Source organism: Falco rusticolus, chromosome 2 (assembly GCF_015220075.1).
Source record: "Falco rusticolus isolate bFalRus1 chromosome 2, bFalRus1.pri, whole genome shotgun sequence".
In the NCBI taxonomy this organism is placed as follows: domain Eukaryota; kingdom Metazoa; phylum Chordata; class Aves; order Falconiformes; family Falconidae; genus Falco; species Falco rusticolus.
The window spans coordinates 27,790,131-27,805,352 of record NC_051188.1 but is presented as its reverse complement, the minus strand read 5'-3'; the positions used below and the strand labels follow the sequence as shown (position 1 = coordinate 27,805,352).

Genomic DNA, 15,222 nt, shown 5'->3' with positions numbered 1-15,222 from the left:
ACTCCAGAAAAAGACAGAAAAGCAGTTTAATGTAATGCCCAATGCTTATAAAGTGTTAGGACCATGAGCCAGAATTAATACCACGCTATTTCTGATCATCCATAGCAAGAATGTTCACTAGATGTGGACAGTATGCTTCATGTATCTATTTTCTCTAGCATTTAGTGTCTTAGAAATAGCCCACAGCTCTTAAGCTGGATTTCCAAGATGTTTGTAATAGCAAACAGAATAGTCCATATCTACTAAAATCTTGTGGCTTTTGCTATGAGAAGACATACAGCGTGAACCTGGAATGGCAAAATGACCATGGACCACAATAGGTAAGACAAAGTACATCCACACCAACCCCACCCCCTTTTTTTTTTTTCCTCCCGTTTTAAACCTTCCATCAGACAATAACAAATGTTTATCAAAGCCAAGTCTCCTGAAGAAAAAGATATTGCGCTTTTCAGCAGGCAATTCACCTTTGAATCCTGAACCTTTTTTAATGCCCACACTGTACTAGATTTATTTCTTTTCAAAGTCCATGAGCAGTGAAAGGGATTGTGGATTGTGATCTCACTCCCGCTACGTGAAGATTACTTTCAAGGTCTATAAATAGAACTCGACTGTAGGCCAAACTTGATCTATTGTTCAAAATCAAAGAGCAATTTTCTCCATTAAAATGATCAAAAGCCTCTAAAGTTGATATAGTTCTTACAAACAACATCTGGTATTTCTCACCAGTGAAAGACACTGCCAGTTCCCACTCAGAGCCTTCAGGATTTTCTGCGCAGTAATCAAGAGGAACACCTGCAACTGGTCCTTCTATTAGTGGCTATTTGTATGCATTCCAAACCCTTTAAAATCTGCTTTCCAGGAACATTTAACCTCTTCAGCTGGAGATAAAGGAGGCCAATTCTATACTCTGAAAAAAACCTAGCAGAATCTTTTTTTCTTCTTCAGTGTACACATTTTCCTCTTTGTTTGTAGACAACCAATTTTAACCTGACAAAGCTTTCCGTAAAGAACAACAGGCCTTCCCCACACTCCCACCAAGGCTACTGAATAAAAATAAATAAATACATTCAACTAATTGTATTGCATAAAAAACCAGGTTTGTTTTCATGCAAACAAGTTCCTGTAATTTTCATTTTGAACAAGTCCCTGGGAGCTTTGTATCATGTGCTAAACATCAAGATCAAACAACAGCAAGCAGGTAGCACAATGCTGTAACATATAATATTGACAGGAGATGGAAGTGCCTGTTGGGGAAGGTATTCACAAAGGTTAATATTGGCCCCCGCAGGTTAATGCCTCAATTGCTTTCTCTAGTCAGTAAAAAGAGAAAGGCTCCTCCAGAGCATGATTCAGAACTCGGGATTCATTTAGCTACTCTGAATCTCCGTGTGGAGAACCCTCACTTCCACTAATTTCAGAAACAGCCTGCAGAGATTAGCCTCAAAAAAGGTATCGCTAGCCTTTGTGAACACTCTCTGGTATTTACCTTCCAGCAGTAGGAACTGGCTGAAATTCACTACAGAGATGTACAGTTGGGTACACTGCATTTAAATCTGAACACTATGTATTGATGTATTGCACATGGGCTGAATTTACTCAGCTGGAGCTCAGCGCTCCTGCCAGAATCACTGAAACACGGTCTCCACAGCACTACTAGGATGACTGCAGGATTTATTTCTTCCCACTGCCCCACTGAAGTGCTCTGTCTGACAGCCACCCACATGCTACCATACAAAGGACTGCTGTGCCCCCAGCACTTTCAGAACACACTAACACTCTGCAGTCACACCTGCACAGCTCCTTCTCTTGCTCCAGCTGCTCACTGTATCACTGCAGCAGCGGTGAAAGCCAGGTTTTCACCATCAACCTGAACACTACGAAGAAAAATTCTCCACTTCTGAGACCTGCTGTCAACAATTTTTACAGTTATTTAGCAACAACAAGAGAATAAAATTGTCTTTTAATCTCAAACACAGAAGAACGTTAGATTTTGTGACTTGAGAACACAAGGAAGAAAGCCATACTACTACCAGAACTACCATCAGGGCCATTTCCTAACTCCCAGTTCTTCTATACTTCATCAGATCATTGTGCTTCCCACCCTGAAATTTTCCATGACACCTTCAAATTCTATCAAATAATAATTTGAGAAAAATAAGACTTTCATAATATTGTATAAACCAAAAGAATTATTACATCTCTTTAAATGTTTTGGTGGGATTTTTCACATTTATGAGTCTGCCAAAATTTCTTTTCAGAGTATCTTTGTAATACAAACCAGCCATCCTTTTACAAATGTAAAATACAGGAAAAAAAAAAAAAAAAGACCTTTTAAATTGACTTCAGCAAAGCCATGACAAAGTTAATTACAAACAACAGAAGTCTTTCATTTAACACAAGTTATAACCAGAGCCAAAGACAATACAGACTCCAGGTAGAGTCAATTTCCAAAGTATGCCTTGAAGTATGGTTAGACACACCAGTACAAGTCTGAGGGTACAGCACTTTTCATAGTCTTATGACAACTCCCAAGCCCTAGGAAGTCTGGTTTTAAGTTTTAAATTTTTCCTATACAACTATGTCAAATATGACTTAACAAAATGAACTTGCGAACAAATCAACTTGAAAACATTTTTTTCAAGTACATTTTACCACTGAAGTGAAGCCTCTTTACCAAACAGATGTTCAGATTTTAGAGACAATATAGAGACAAAGGTGCAATGAACACAGAAAGCACTACAAAAACCAATTGTTGTTCCAAATAAACAAATACTTTGCATGTTACGTGATCTATTTGTAATGCAGTACGTCAAACAATGTATGCTGTGTTATTACCTAAGTAACAGTGTATGAAATGTTGGCCACCATCTAAAATTATTTTTATATAACCTTCTCCATTACATAAACATATTTTGAAACTACGATGCTCTGATATTTAGCTACGATGGCCTTTCAAAAACAATACTGCAGCTTTTAGACAGGAGAAAAAAAAAAGGCTCCTGTTTAATATATTTCTGTATCAGGTGGTTTTTCAGGTATTCATTCAAGAGATTTGCTGATAAAAATTACAAGCAATTCATTTGACTCCTAATTATATTGTGCCATTAGATTAATAAAAACTATACACTCTGCCCTTTAAGGGCAGTGTTCTGTAGAATTCTGCATAGTAAGAATCTTTTGGCTTGAAAAGAATCTCAAAGCATGTTGATTGGAAAGTTAAAGAGCAGAGTCTTTAATTATTGCCAAAATCTAATTAAGAAGATGAGAGGAACAAAGTTTGCACTTTTTCATATAATTGTTTATTAAAAGAAAAGAAAATCCAGAATTTTACAATGAATTTTAGAGTTGGAAAATGTTTATAGTCAAATATCACTTTCAGAAGAGTTTTCCTCTATATGATCAACTTCCACCCACTCAGAAGGGCATTCTGTACTTCTGCACTGACGCATCTGAACATCTTTCTAGAGCAGAATTATTGCACAGGACAGTTGTATTTGTGACAATACTCATTTAACCAAGCACTACATTGCCCATTGTTCTTTCTGTTAAACTCAGTACGACAGAAAAAAATGCAACAGGGTTAAGATTTTGCCAAATACATTAAATCACAAAGTAGCAAAAAAAAGCAGCAATTTCTCTAATTAAATTACACAACTGATAGTTTACCCCTGGCAATTTATAAACAAGAAACATATAATCTGAACACAAACATTTCAGTGAATTCTACGCTGTTTCCCATGTAACATGCAGTAACACAACAAGGCTTTTGGAAAGAAACAGTATTAGTTTACTGAAAAAGGAATGATGTATTTGACCAGTACCTACAGACTCCCAAACAACGCTGCAATCTTTCTCAGCTGATGACACTTCACATGAGGAGATAAGGTCTCATAAATTCATTCTCTACAACTGCCTTTGACTTCACAATAGGTCAAATTAAGTTTTAACATATAGAAACCTGTTTTCTCCTTTATCTAAAATACTTGCAACAATTAAATCTTACAATTACTTTGGAACATTTGGCAGTTATTTACCTATGCGAGTAATAAACCCCTGAAATTTCCCTTGTATTTGAGCTTAATACTTGAACCATGTGAAAACCATTCCTCTTGACATGGAAGTAAATTTAGATAAAAAACAAAGAAAAAAAAAAGAGAAAAAGTTTTAGCTCTCAGTAGGAACAATTTCATTATAGGAAAATCATAACATAGTTCCACAAAGGAGGCTCAACAATATCCAATATTTTAAATATCTATTGATCGTGGCTGTGTGGTCACCCTTGTGGTGTCAGTAACACCTATACAGAGAAGTCCGTCTTTCGTTCAGGCACATAACATGCAATCAGCCCATTCTTCTACTAGTCAGGGAAGAATTGGTGCACGAGTTAAAATATATTAAGAATAGAATGAATCTTTATCTCTGTTTAAAAAAAATCAAATCCTGGGAAGTCACTTTTGCTAACTTTGAAAAAGGCCAATTAATTAGTTGCATTTCAGAGTTCCAAAATAAATAGACCTTTGCTGCATGGCAATGTCACTTATTCCAAAGCTTTCACGAGATGTTAAGAACTTCCAACTCGATCTCTGGGAATAATCCGTAGATCCGAACCGTGCTTTAGAAATACATTTCCTAAACAAACGAACAAAACAAAATGTGTTACCAACTAATAAAATGAAGTGTTACTTAAACAAGCATACACATTTAAAGGATAATGTTAGGTCAAGATTTAACATCTTTGTATTAATTCCTCTAATATACCGGAAATACGTCTTTTTATGCTTCCAAGGAATTTCATCTTATCCCTCTTACTTTTAAATAAAAACACCAGACCCAAAGTCATCTAGTAAGACTTGCAAACTATATGGGCTTTTAACTTTGCAGTTCCATACTTGAATGTCTGGTTTCACTTACACGTCATAATAATTTCAAGGCCAGGAAATAAAGTTTTAGTTCTCCATAATTACCTTTTTTATCTTGCGGTCATTCATGCATAGACTCATTTTTACTTCTCTCTGGTTCAGTACTTATCTGCTTCTAAGTTCAGAACCTCAACCGTACTTTTCTTTTAGGAAGGCTCTTCACAGGTCCAAGCATAGGTCAGTCTAATTTTATCACAAAGTCTTGACCTTCCTATTTACTACTGCATAGTCTTAATCATGACAGTCTTTTCAAGAGGACATAGTATGAAAATCCTAAGTTTCTAATACTTAGATGTCTAGAATATTTTCTGTATGTATTCAGGATTGTCATTCAGGTTGCTATTTTCTTCTATTAGCTATAACATCTGAAAATGAAATCACATTGCTAGAAGTGATGCATTATTTAATTACTATACGGAACTTTTTTTAAAATTCATACTGCTATTGCATGAAAAAGACTACATGTAATTCTACAGTATCAGGTTTCAACAATATCTACCTATTCTTATACATCTTTGCACTGACTTGTAAAAGCAGAATAATTTTATTTCTCTCCCAAGCACCCCATTTCAGGGATGCAGAGTGCTCTTATAAAAAAAAAAAAAAAAAAGACTAAGATATTTAACATTTGTTCAAATTATTAGCATACTGGAACAAAGCTACCCTTTTTTAAACTTCACATTTCTGGCACATGGATCAGGATTGAAACTGTTCTGCTTACTCAACATAACAAGTATTAGAAAGTCAGTTCAAAAGAATGTGGTATTAGAAGACATTGTTTTTAGGGATCTGCCAACACCACACACTAAAGAGATCTATAAAAACTGCTGAACATAAATCTGTCACAGCAGCGAAGCAGAAAACTAAGCTTACTCATCTAGATGAAAAGTATCCATTGCAATGGCCATCATAAAACTCCAAAATTTTATAACATGCCACAACTGTATCTCATGTAGACAGCAGTTCACCCCACCTTTCAGTCGGTTTCCATCATTGATATCACAGAGGTTTTATTAAAGTTATGGCATATTATTCCCCAAACTATCGAGGACTTAAAATTTAAATCAAGACAGGAATTAAGTGCTAAACCCAGTTTTTTCAGTTTTCATTTCCCCTTCTCCATGGAATCATGTAGCAAGAATGAGAGAAAGTCAATACTTGAGTACTTTTATTGAGAAAGGTGAAGAAATAGTGGAACAGTACAAACCCTCTGAAATATCCAAGGATTACTAAGATTTTATTCCTAATCCACCTTATTTTGGGAAGTTTTTGAACTGTTCAATCTAGAGGAACTTTAGTAGATGCTGGGGGGTGGGGGGGGAGTAGAAGGGAAAAAAAAAATACATCTTACTCCACCAGGTTTCTGAGGTACCAATTAAAAAGGCTGAACATAAGTTTATATCTAAATTGTGTATGTTTCCCTGTAAAGTGAGAAAGGATCTTGGTCTGGGTGTTGCATTTGGTGGTTTAGTGTAGGTTGGATTTTGGTTGTTTTGGTGCCATATGAGATGCTGCCACGTTACTACTGAAAAATTCCTCAACATTTATAAGAACTTAGGAGAGGTAAAGCAAATCAATTGGAGATGTGAATTCAACATGCATAGCTGCAAGGCTCATTTCACTGGTGCCCAGTGACAGGATAAGGGACAGTGGGCACAAACTGCAACACAAGAAGTTCCTTCTGAATACGAGGAAGAACTTCTTTGCTTTGAGGGTGACAGAGCACTGGAGCAGGTGCTCAGACAGGTGTGGAGTCTCCTTCTCTGGGGACATCTGAAACCCACCTGGACACGACTCTGTGCAAGCTGCTCTAGGAGAGCCTGCTTTAGCAGAGGGTTGGAATAGACGATCTCCAGAGGTCCCTTCTAACCCTAACCGTTCTGTGATTCTGTGACACCTTAACTTAGGCAACTGACTCTACTCATGTTGCCCAAGTATTCTTGAGTGGTCATGTGCAAACGTGGCTTTACACGAGGGTGACGATCTAGTAGCTAAACTAAACCACTAGTTTTATTATATATTTTTAATAATACTTGGTCAATGGATCATGACGAGAACTGCACCAGCTGAGAAGTCCACCTGAGGCAGTACACCTGGCAAACCATAATCCAGGTGTCCTAAGACAAGTTCGGGAAGGACAGAAACTTCAAGTGGAGCAGGAAGCCGAACACTCACTTGATTTTAATTTTCAAATTTTGTTGATGCAATCACAGACCTCAGAAATGGGTCACTACACTTAAATGGTTCCTTTTACAGCTCCAAGAAGTTCCCCAGACTAATGTCAAGCAAGTGCTCTTCTAACCATAAGTTACTACTATTCACTATAGTTAAGTATGCTGATAATACTTTGCTTTCTTATTGTCTCTTTAGATCTGAAAAAAAATATGGTGTGGTATCTTCAATAATGACTGGCACACAGAAGGAACAAGTGAATGAGATCTGGCAGAGATTTCATGCAAAAACCAGAGAAGCAGCAAGTCTCCATCAATTGTTCATCATGTTTGCAAGCAGGACTAAAATTAGATTCACAGTTTTCACGGGATGACTGGGTTCTACAAGCACCAAAGCCATTTTTGTTATTTCTTAGTAGAAAGTTACGAACATTTCTTCCCTAAGATACTCCACTGTTAACTCATCTCAAATGGGTTGAGATTAAATTACTGTAATTATTTCTTGTATAGTACAGCTTTCAAGAACAAGTCCACAGAAGCTTGCTTCCAGACAACAAATCGTTATTAGTACAATTCACCATCTGTACGATGTTTCCATGTGTTTCAGGAGGTGATGGGGAAAAGCTTTACATTTTTCTGTGACAGAGATAAACTTCTGTCTCATAACAAGCCTTCACAGTTAAAATCAGAGATTTCTCACATGGAACCCCTTGGTGAGAACGAGGGGGCTGTCAGCAAGAAGATCCCCTCTTCTTGAAAACACGTTTTCCAAAGCACGTACAGTTCTTGCTCTAAACCTGAGTATTATTTTTTTTAAATATACCCCAGGAGAAGTGCCGCTAAAATAGCAACTACTACTGAACAAGGTATAGTGGGGGAAAAATACAGCTATTACTTGTTATTTCATGTAATACAGTATTGCTTTTTCAAACTGCACACTAAATAACTAAGCTCTAAAGATCAGAAGTGCCTTATTTTTTCACAGACCTAAATAAACAAAATGCTGAACAACAGTTCTGTGGATTTAACCTTCTACACACTACACTGACTGTAGTTGAAAACTACCAGGTAATGCTTCTCCCATTTAAGAAATAAAAACTTAAAATATAAATCAAACCTGAGTGCTCTGCAATAGTTTAAAAGAAAAATAACTGAGGTTTTTAATACTGGGCTCCATAAATAATAACTTACCCGCAGTCTGCGCAGGGTTTATTCCTATACCATCTAGAAAAAAAAATTTAAAAAAGGAGAGAAAAAAAAGAGGGGAAGACGAAATAGGTATATTACAATTTACTATATTAAACCTACAGCTTAAAAAATATAGTATACCAACAAGATATAGTTATTACATCAGGTCTTCATGCAGCTATTTCCTACAACCAAAACCAGCCTTTTCAAAGAAGCTAACAAGAAACATTCAGCACAGAAAATCCAACGTATATATTTGGACAAAATCAAATTAATTATATTAGTGGTTTAATACCTTCATCCCATGCACAAACAATTTAAATACTGCTGCAATATTATCAAATTCAGTCTGAAGTCTTAGAGGTTGTGAAAGAAAAGACACTTCAGCTTTTATAAATACCCCTTCACTCAAACAACAATAAAAATCCCCTGTTTTATACAAAAATATAAACTATATTCTTACCATTTGTTATAATGGCACTCGTTGCTGCAGGAACTTTGAACTAAATGGAATGAGTAGGACAAAATAACAAGAGAGACATAGTTAAAGCAGAAAATATATCGGGAATATTCAAAGCAATTAAAATTTTAGCTGGTTCAGGTACAGGAAATTGAGAAGATTCCCCTCCAATTTACAGATATAGCAAAATGAAGATTTAAAGTGAAAGTTGATTAGACACCTCAATAGAGAATGCAAAATTTGCAGTACTGAACAACTAATGAAATCCAATTATTACTCATTGGATAAAACATAAAAGTTAAGCATCTGCACAGTTAAGAAACAACAGCTCTTGTGATACTACATAAAGGAATACCTAAAACATATAAGGAAATGAACTCTAAGAAGCATATCTGTTATGTCTAACAGGAATTAAACAAGAATTAACTTGAGCTAATCTTGGTTAATTATGACCAATTCCCTAGTTTTCTTTCTGGTTCTGTTAGGTTCTCCAACTGCAATGGTCCAAGAGATGAGTTCACTCCAGGACTTGCTTACAAAAGGAAGCTCTAACAGCACTGCATCAGACCTGGCTCCCTCCTCAGATTTCTGACACCAAAGCCTAAGCAGGCTTTGTACCCTCAGTCACTACCATGTGTCTCTGCAGTACCCCACCTCCACGTGCATCATATGAGATCAGTTTTCTAATATGAAAAGCCCCGCTCAGGTAGGATTGCATTACATACAGGCTTCAAACTGTTTCAGAAGATCTGAACTGAAATGGGGAAGCCAAAAATTATCATTTGTCAGGACTAGAGGAAGTCAGGCAGGGCCAGAGAAAAATCCTGCACTATGTAATGTGGTTGGACCACAGAGGACAGAAAGGGTGAGGTGGGCACAAGTCAATCAGTGCTACTTGGTGTGAGGACCAAAGGTTGTTCCTCAGGCTTCATTTACTTAGACAATGAACAACCCCTAAGGTAGAAGACTGGTGTTTCAGCAACAAGCAAGCATCAACAAAACCTCCTCACAAAGCACTTCCTCCTCCTCTATATATTGCTTAAGAAAAAGGGTGGCTAACTAGGAAAGCTAACACTGAGCGCTTCCCTGGAAGAACTGTGGAACTCTCCCATCGGCTAAACAAGTCACTTCAGCCATGCCTTTCAATGGCATTCCCTAGTTGTGCTTTCCCTGTTTTCCAATTGCTCAGCTTAAGATTCCCAGGTTTGATTTGCAGAAACACTATGCATTAACAGCAACTGCTAAAACTCAAAAAAACCCATGTTTGAACACAGTACTTAATCATCAATATACTGAAACCCTGGCTCTTTTTATCTCCAGACATACAAAATTGGCAGAACTTTTTTAACCTTATTCTCTCATAGCCTTTTATCCATAGGAGGTAAATCACGTCACCTCCTCATCTTGCAGCATGAAATGAAAACATTAATTTCTGGAAAAGGTAGGTTAGATACCAGTGTCATTACAGAAAGGCCATGAGGAAAGTAACAATTCGTTTTGAGAGCAAGATTTGAATAGTAAAGTTGACAAAATAGGAGCTACATATTTTACTGCAAGAATGTAAAAAATAATCTTCCATCTCCTAACAGCTAATGTATACACATATCACATGCTGAAGCAAGCAAGCCTTCTTTCTCAAGTTCACGGACTTCGGGAATCTTCACTTAGCAGTCTAAGGAGAAATCTTTTAACAGGTTTGGGTTTTGTGTTGGGATTATTTTTTAATTTTTTTTGCATAATAGGAGAAAATGAATTTATAAGGTTGGAACAATGGGACTGTCAATCATATGAAGTTCTGCCTCCTGGAATGAGCATCTCAAATTTGAAAATTAAAAAAACACATAAAAACTTGAACAAGCAACAAATATATGTTTAACTTAGTATTACATTACTTTTCGACAAGCAGCTAAGTGATACCACGGATCTTTCCTAAATCACCTGGAAAAACCCAAAAAACATAACTTCTAGAATTTTGAGTGCTTCTTCTCATTTCTTCTGTGTCTCTTCTGATACACAACAATGCATGAAATGGAAGGATCATTCACAGGAGGATGGATGTCTTCACTCATTTTGTGTCATTTTGCTTTTCAGTAAAGAATCTATCTGATGCTGATATACTAGGTACACGAGAATTGTGTGGCAACCAGTCAGCAAAGCACTAGTTAAGATTCTCATTCTCTTACTGCTTCATATTGTATTGTGTTAGAAAGGAATAAAACACTTTGTTCTCTTAGCCCAAAATACTGGCCCAAACAGCAATAGTTGTCAGCTATACACTCAGCACATGAAAATCATCACAAGTTAATACAGAAAGGGAAACCACCGCTGGAAATAATTACACATAATTCAGTGCAGTATGGTTCACTATTTAAATCAAAAATTCTTCCTGTGGCTGTTAAGCATACGTTTCCAATGCTGAAAATACACCAGCTTTCCTTGACGCAAAGTCAAATGGATACTCAAGCAGCAAAGTTCTGTATTCATTAGATAATCCCTGGTTTGCTTTGGAATCAAGTTAGGTAACATCCAGCCCCAAACTCACACACTTTAAAGTAAGGGATTATTTGCTTTAAAAACATTATAAATTGTTAACTGAGGCTACTACACAACTTATTTTCTCCACTGCTAGGAAATACATTTGTCAATATCTACATTCAAACTATAAGATGACAATCTCACTTTTTACAATGATGACAAAAATCCTCTATAGTAATAAGCTCATCTACTTTTTGCACAATGAATAACAAATAAGCGCATTAAACCATAATGTTTTAGTACCAATCTATCAAGAGTAACACTAGAACAACAGAACAGTTTCAAAAATATACATGAAAGAATAAAATTTAACTTTATTTAATGGAAATGGATGATTAATTTAGTAATAAAAATTCCACAAATATAAGAGGTTTTTTCTAAGTATTGTGCATAGGTATACCTGAGATATGTACCAAGCAGCTCCAACAGATTAAAGAAAAAACCAATAGATACCACACATTGCAAATCACAATACTGTCATAATAAATTGTGACAAATGTGGAAAGAATTATAAATCGATAAAAACTAACAGCAGTGTTTCTAATACTCTACATATTAATTTACATTTTTTATATATAGCCTGTAAGACAAACATAGAAATAAAAACTAAACCAAGGGTTAGATTTGCATTATCCAAATCACCACTGCTAAATGTATATATTGGGAAGAACTGCGACTGCTACAAACGATGGAGACTTCCTGAGATGTCCCCATTTAATGATCCAGTTTGTTTTCTTACTTCCAGCTCTGCCAATCATGAATTATGTACAATGTACAACTTTCACATGTTATAGAATATGCTAGAGATGAAAAAAAAAAAGTTATGTATTTCAGTTATTTCCAAGGGGGGGGGGGGGGGGGGGGGGGGGGGGAAGCACACTCTTGTGCAATGAAAGTAATTCAGAAAACTTTACTTGGAAAAAACGTAAACTTTTCACAAGCACCCTGACCGAAACTTGATAGATAAAAAGATGACCATTCTACATCATAGCTACAGTTCAACTCATTCCAGGGAAATTCTAGTTATGACTTGGTGAGCTTTAAGACTCTGAAAAACGACTCAGTAGAAACTTGCTTAGGCTAAACAGCCGAACCTTAAATCCTTCTCTGCCCCAAGAGCTTTAATCACTGACAGGATAATGAACTTCCCCTGGAGACTAACTAACAATTTTGTCCAAAGCCCAGGGCTACAGTTTCATCTTTCCCTTGTATATTTCATAAGGTACTGTAAAACCAATATCCGAATCACAACACACAACATAAAATTAAACTATGCAGTTCAAGGAACAAAACACATTTGTGTAAGACAAAATTTTTTTCTCTCATTCTTTTCAATGCCAGTTCACAAAGGATCAAGGAGATTCATTCACGGAGAAGGGTCTGGTCTCATTGAAATGTAAAAAGCTTCAGTGCTGATCCAGAGTGGTCTGTGGTCAAACAGCAAAACTCCCTTGGACACTCCCAGTGGCAACTCACATACACTAAAATAACGGCTTGCTAAACCTGAATATACAAGTAATTAATTATTCTCTAAATCCATTTCACAGAGGACCTTATCACCAGCGATCACGGTTCCACGAGTAGGTAAAGTTAACATGTTTGATAGCAACCCTTCCCACCAGAAGTGGCCCCTCACTCTTGGTGTCTCCAACTACTCGGTCCCACTCTAACGTTTCGTGGTCCCTCATACTAGCCTATTAAGACTTTTCAGTCTAGGTGTCTACATAATGGGTTGCGTGGGCACAGTTGCCTTAGTTCAGATTAAAAATAGCCAGGGAAAAAAAAACGTAAAAAAATAATTAAATCAGCAAATGTCTTTTAACAGCGCTTATCATTCTGTGTATTGTTCTGTTCAAGTAAAGGTACAAACAATTCACAACCTCCCCCAAAAAACTGTGCTTCCACTAAGAACTTCTGTCATAGTGCTGTAACACTAACAACCAAAGGAGACTCAAGACATGGAGTCCATTATCCTTCCTAACAATTCCATGCTTGCCAAGTTTTCCTGAAGAGACAGAAGGGGAATTGCAAGAACAGACTCTCAGCTGAATCGGTTTGCTGATTAGATGAAAAAAGACATCATGCTTTCGAGCACTTTATTTTACTGTTTACACCCAGATGAACATCTCTCAATCTTCGTATGCTTAATTTGAAACAAACAGGATGCACCTCTTCAAATGCATTCTACAGGCAATTCAGGCACCCAATGGTTTTGGATTCCATGTGAAAAACTAAACACTCAGCAGCCAAAGAACACATTACCAATGCCTTATTCACTTAAGTTTGTTTTCTCAACCTAGCCCATATGTCTATTTTCAACACCTTCTCTAATCAAAGACAGTGTCTTCCAAACTTCAGGGATTACTGCAACTGAATGTGAGAACAGTTTAAAACTTCCTGAATAATTCTAAAAATTTTCTAGATATTTTATGTAATTTAAAGTATTAAGTATTCAATACTGGTACCTTTTAATTATGTCCACTGTCACAAATTTTTACATTACTGATATTTAATGGTTTAAAAGAAGAATGGGAAGTGTGTCAATGTCTGCTTGTGATGTGTAAATTGTGCAAGAATTGCTAATTTTAGGATTCTGAAAGTTTTGGCAGGCCCCACTGACAGTGGTAAAGCCTGTGTTTGCGTGTCTAATGAGAGCATTCTCTGCACTGAATTAACCATTACATTTTAGAATTTAAAAGTTTTTGTTTTCAGGAATGTTGAAAAAGTTGAAAAACAGTATCATCTGTTTTTACTTACTTCTTCTGCAGCAAACTTCAAGACAGCTGTAAAAGGGGTACTTTCAGGCACACTTAACCTGAAATTACAATTTAAGCATATACGTGACTGCCAAGACAAACGGAAAAGCAACTTTATTTGCTATTAAACCAATTAAAACTTCACTTTTACCAACGGTAATCCTCTTGCCAAAAGCGTGCGTGTATTATTTAAGGTCTAGATCAAAACCTAAGTCAGACCGGGCAGCAGAAAAATGTAGAAGAGCCCTGACAGGGGAATTAACAACAGAAACCCGCCTTTCGTTCCACAAGGAACGGCAGAAACGGCCTTTCCCACCGGCGCGGAGGCCCTGGCAGCGTGCCCGTGGGAAGCCACCCGGCCCAGGAGCCCGGCGCTGGCCCCGCGGCCGCCCCGCCCGACACGGCCGCCCCGCCGGGCCCCGGCCCGCCGCACCACTCACACTTTGTAGGGCAGCCGCGGGTCCGAGGTCAGCGTCACTTTAAAGGTTACCTTCGACCTGGGGAGAGCGAGGGGAAGGCACCGGGTTAGGGCTGGGGAGGAGTGGGGCCGGGGGCAGGAGCAGGAGGGGGCCGCGGGGCCGCTCGCTCACTCACATGATGCCGCCGAGCGCCGCGCCGCTCCCCGCCGACACGTCACCCGGCGCCCGAGGGGCCTTCGCGGCCCCTTCCGCCTCCTGCGCTGCCCGCCGCGCGCCTGCCCGCCGCGCCGCGCCAGCCCTGCCCCGCCGGCCGCCGCGGGGGAGCCAGCGGGGTGCTCTGCCCTGGCGCCCGGCTACCGCGGCGAGGGCAGGCGCTGAGGGGCGGGCGAGGCGCGCTGCGCGGCGGCGGGCAGCATTTCTGATGAGGCAGTGGCTCCGGCTGTTCCGCGGCCGCCGTAGGACCCGGCTCCTGGGAGCCCCGCGGTTCCGCGGGCGCGGAGGGGGAGGGGGAGCGGGCCGGGCGGCGCGGAGGGCGCGGCGGCGGGACCTGCGGGCACCTGCGCGCCTCGCACCGGGCCCGGGACCGTTACACTGACGGAGCCGCCGCGTTTTGAACAGGCGCCAGCAGCGGACTGCTGGGGGTGGGGGCGTGTGTGTCTAAAAACATGGGAACATACACGGGTAATGCACGGGGGTGCGAGTGGGCGGGTCATCGCTGGGTTTGGTTACCTGAGGTTTTGAGCCCCTCCCCTCAAACTGAAATGTTCTGCCAGT

At 38.8% G+C, this 15,222-nt stretch overlaps 1 protein-coding gene across 1 annotated transcript; it reads right to left on the bottom strand.

Moving 5' to 3' along the window:
• Positions 1–3,276: 3,276 nt before the first annotated feature.
• On the bottom strand, positions 3,277–14,733 carry UFM1 (ubiquitin fold modifier 1). Its single transcript, XM_037377055.1, has 6 exons — positions 14,624–14,733; positions 14,470–14,526; positions 14,031–14,088; positions 8,742–8,781; positions 8,282–8,314; positions 3,277–4,629 (listed from the first exon to the last, which is right to left on the bottom strand). Coding segments are annotated over exons 1-6 (258 nt in total). The 5' UTR covers positions 14,626–14,733; the 3' UTR covers positions 3,277–4,561.
• Between the last annotated feature and the right edge of the window lie 489 nt (positions 14,734–15,222).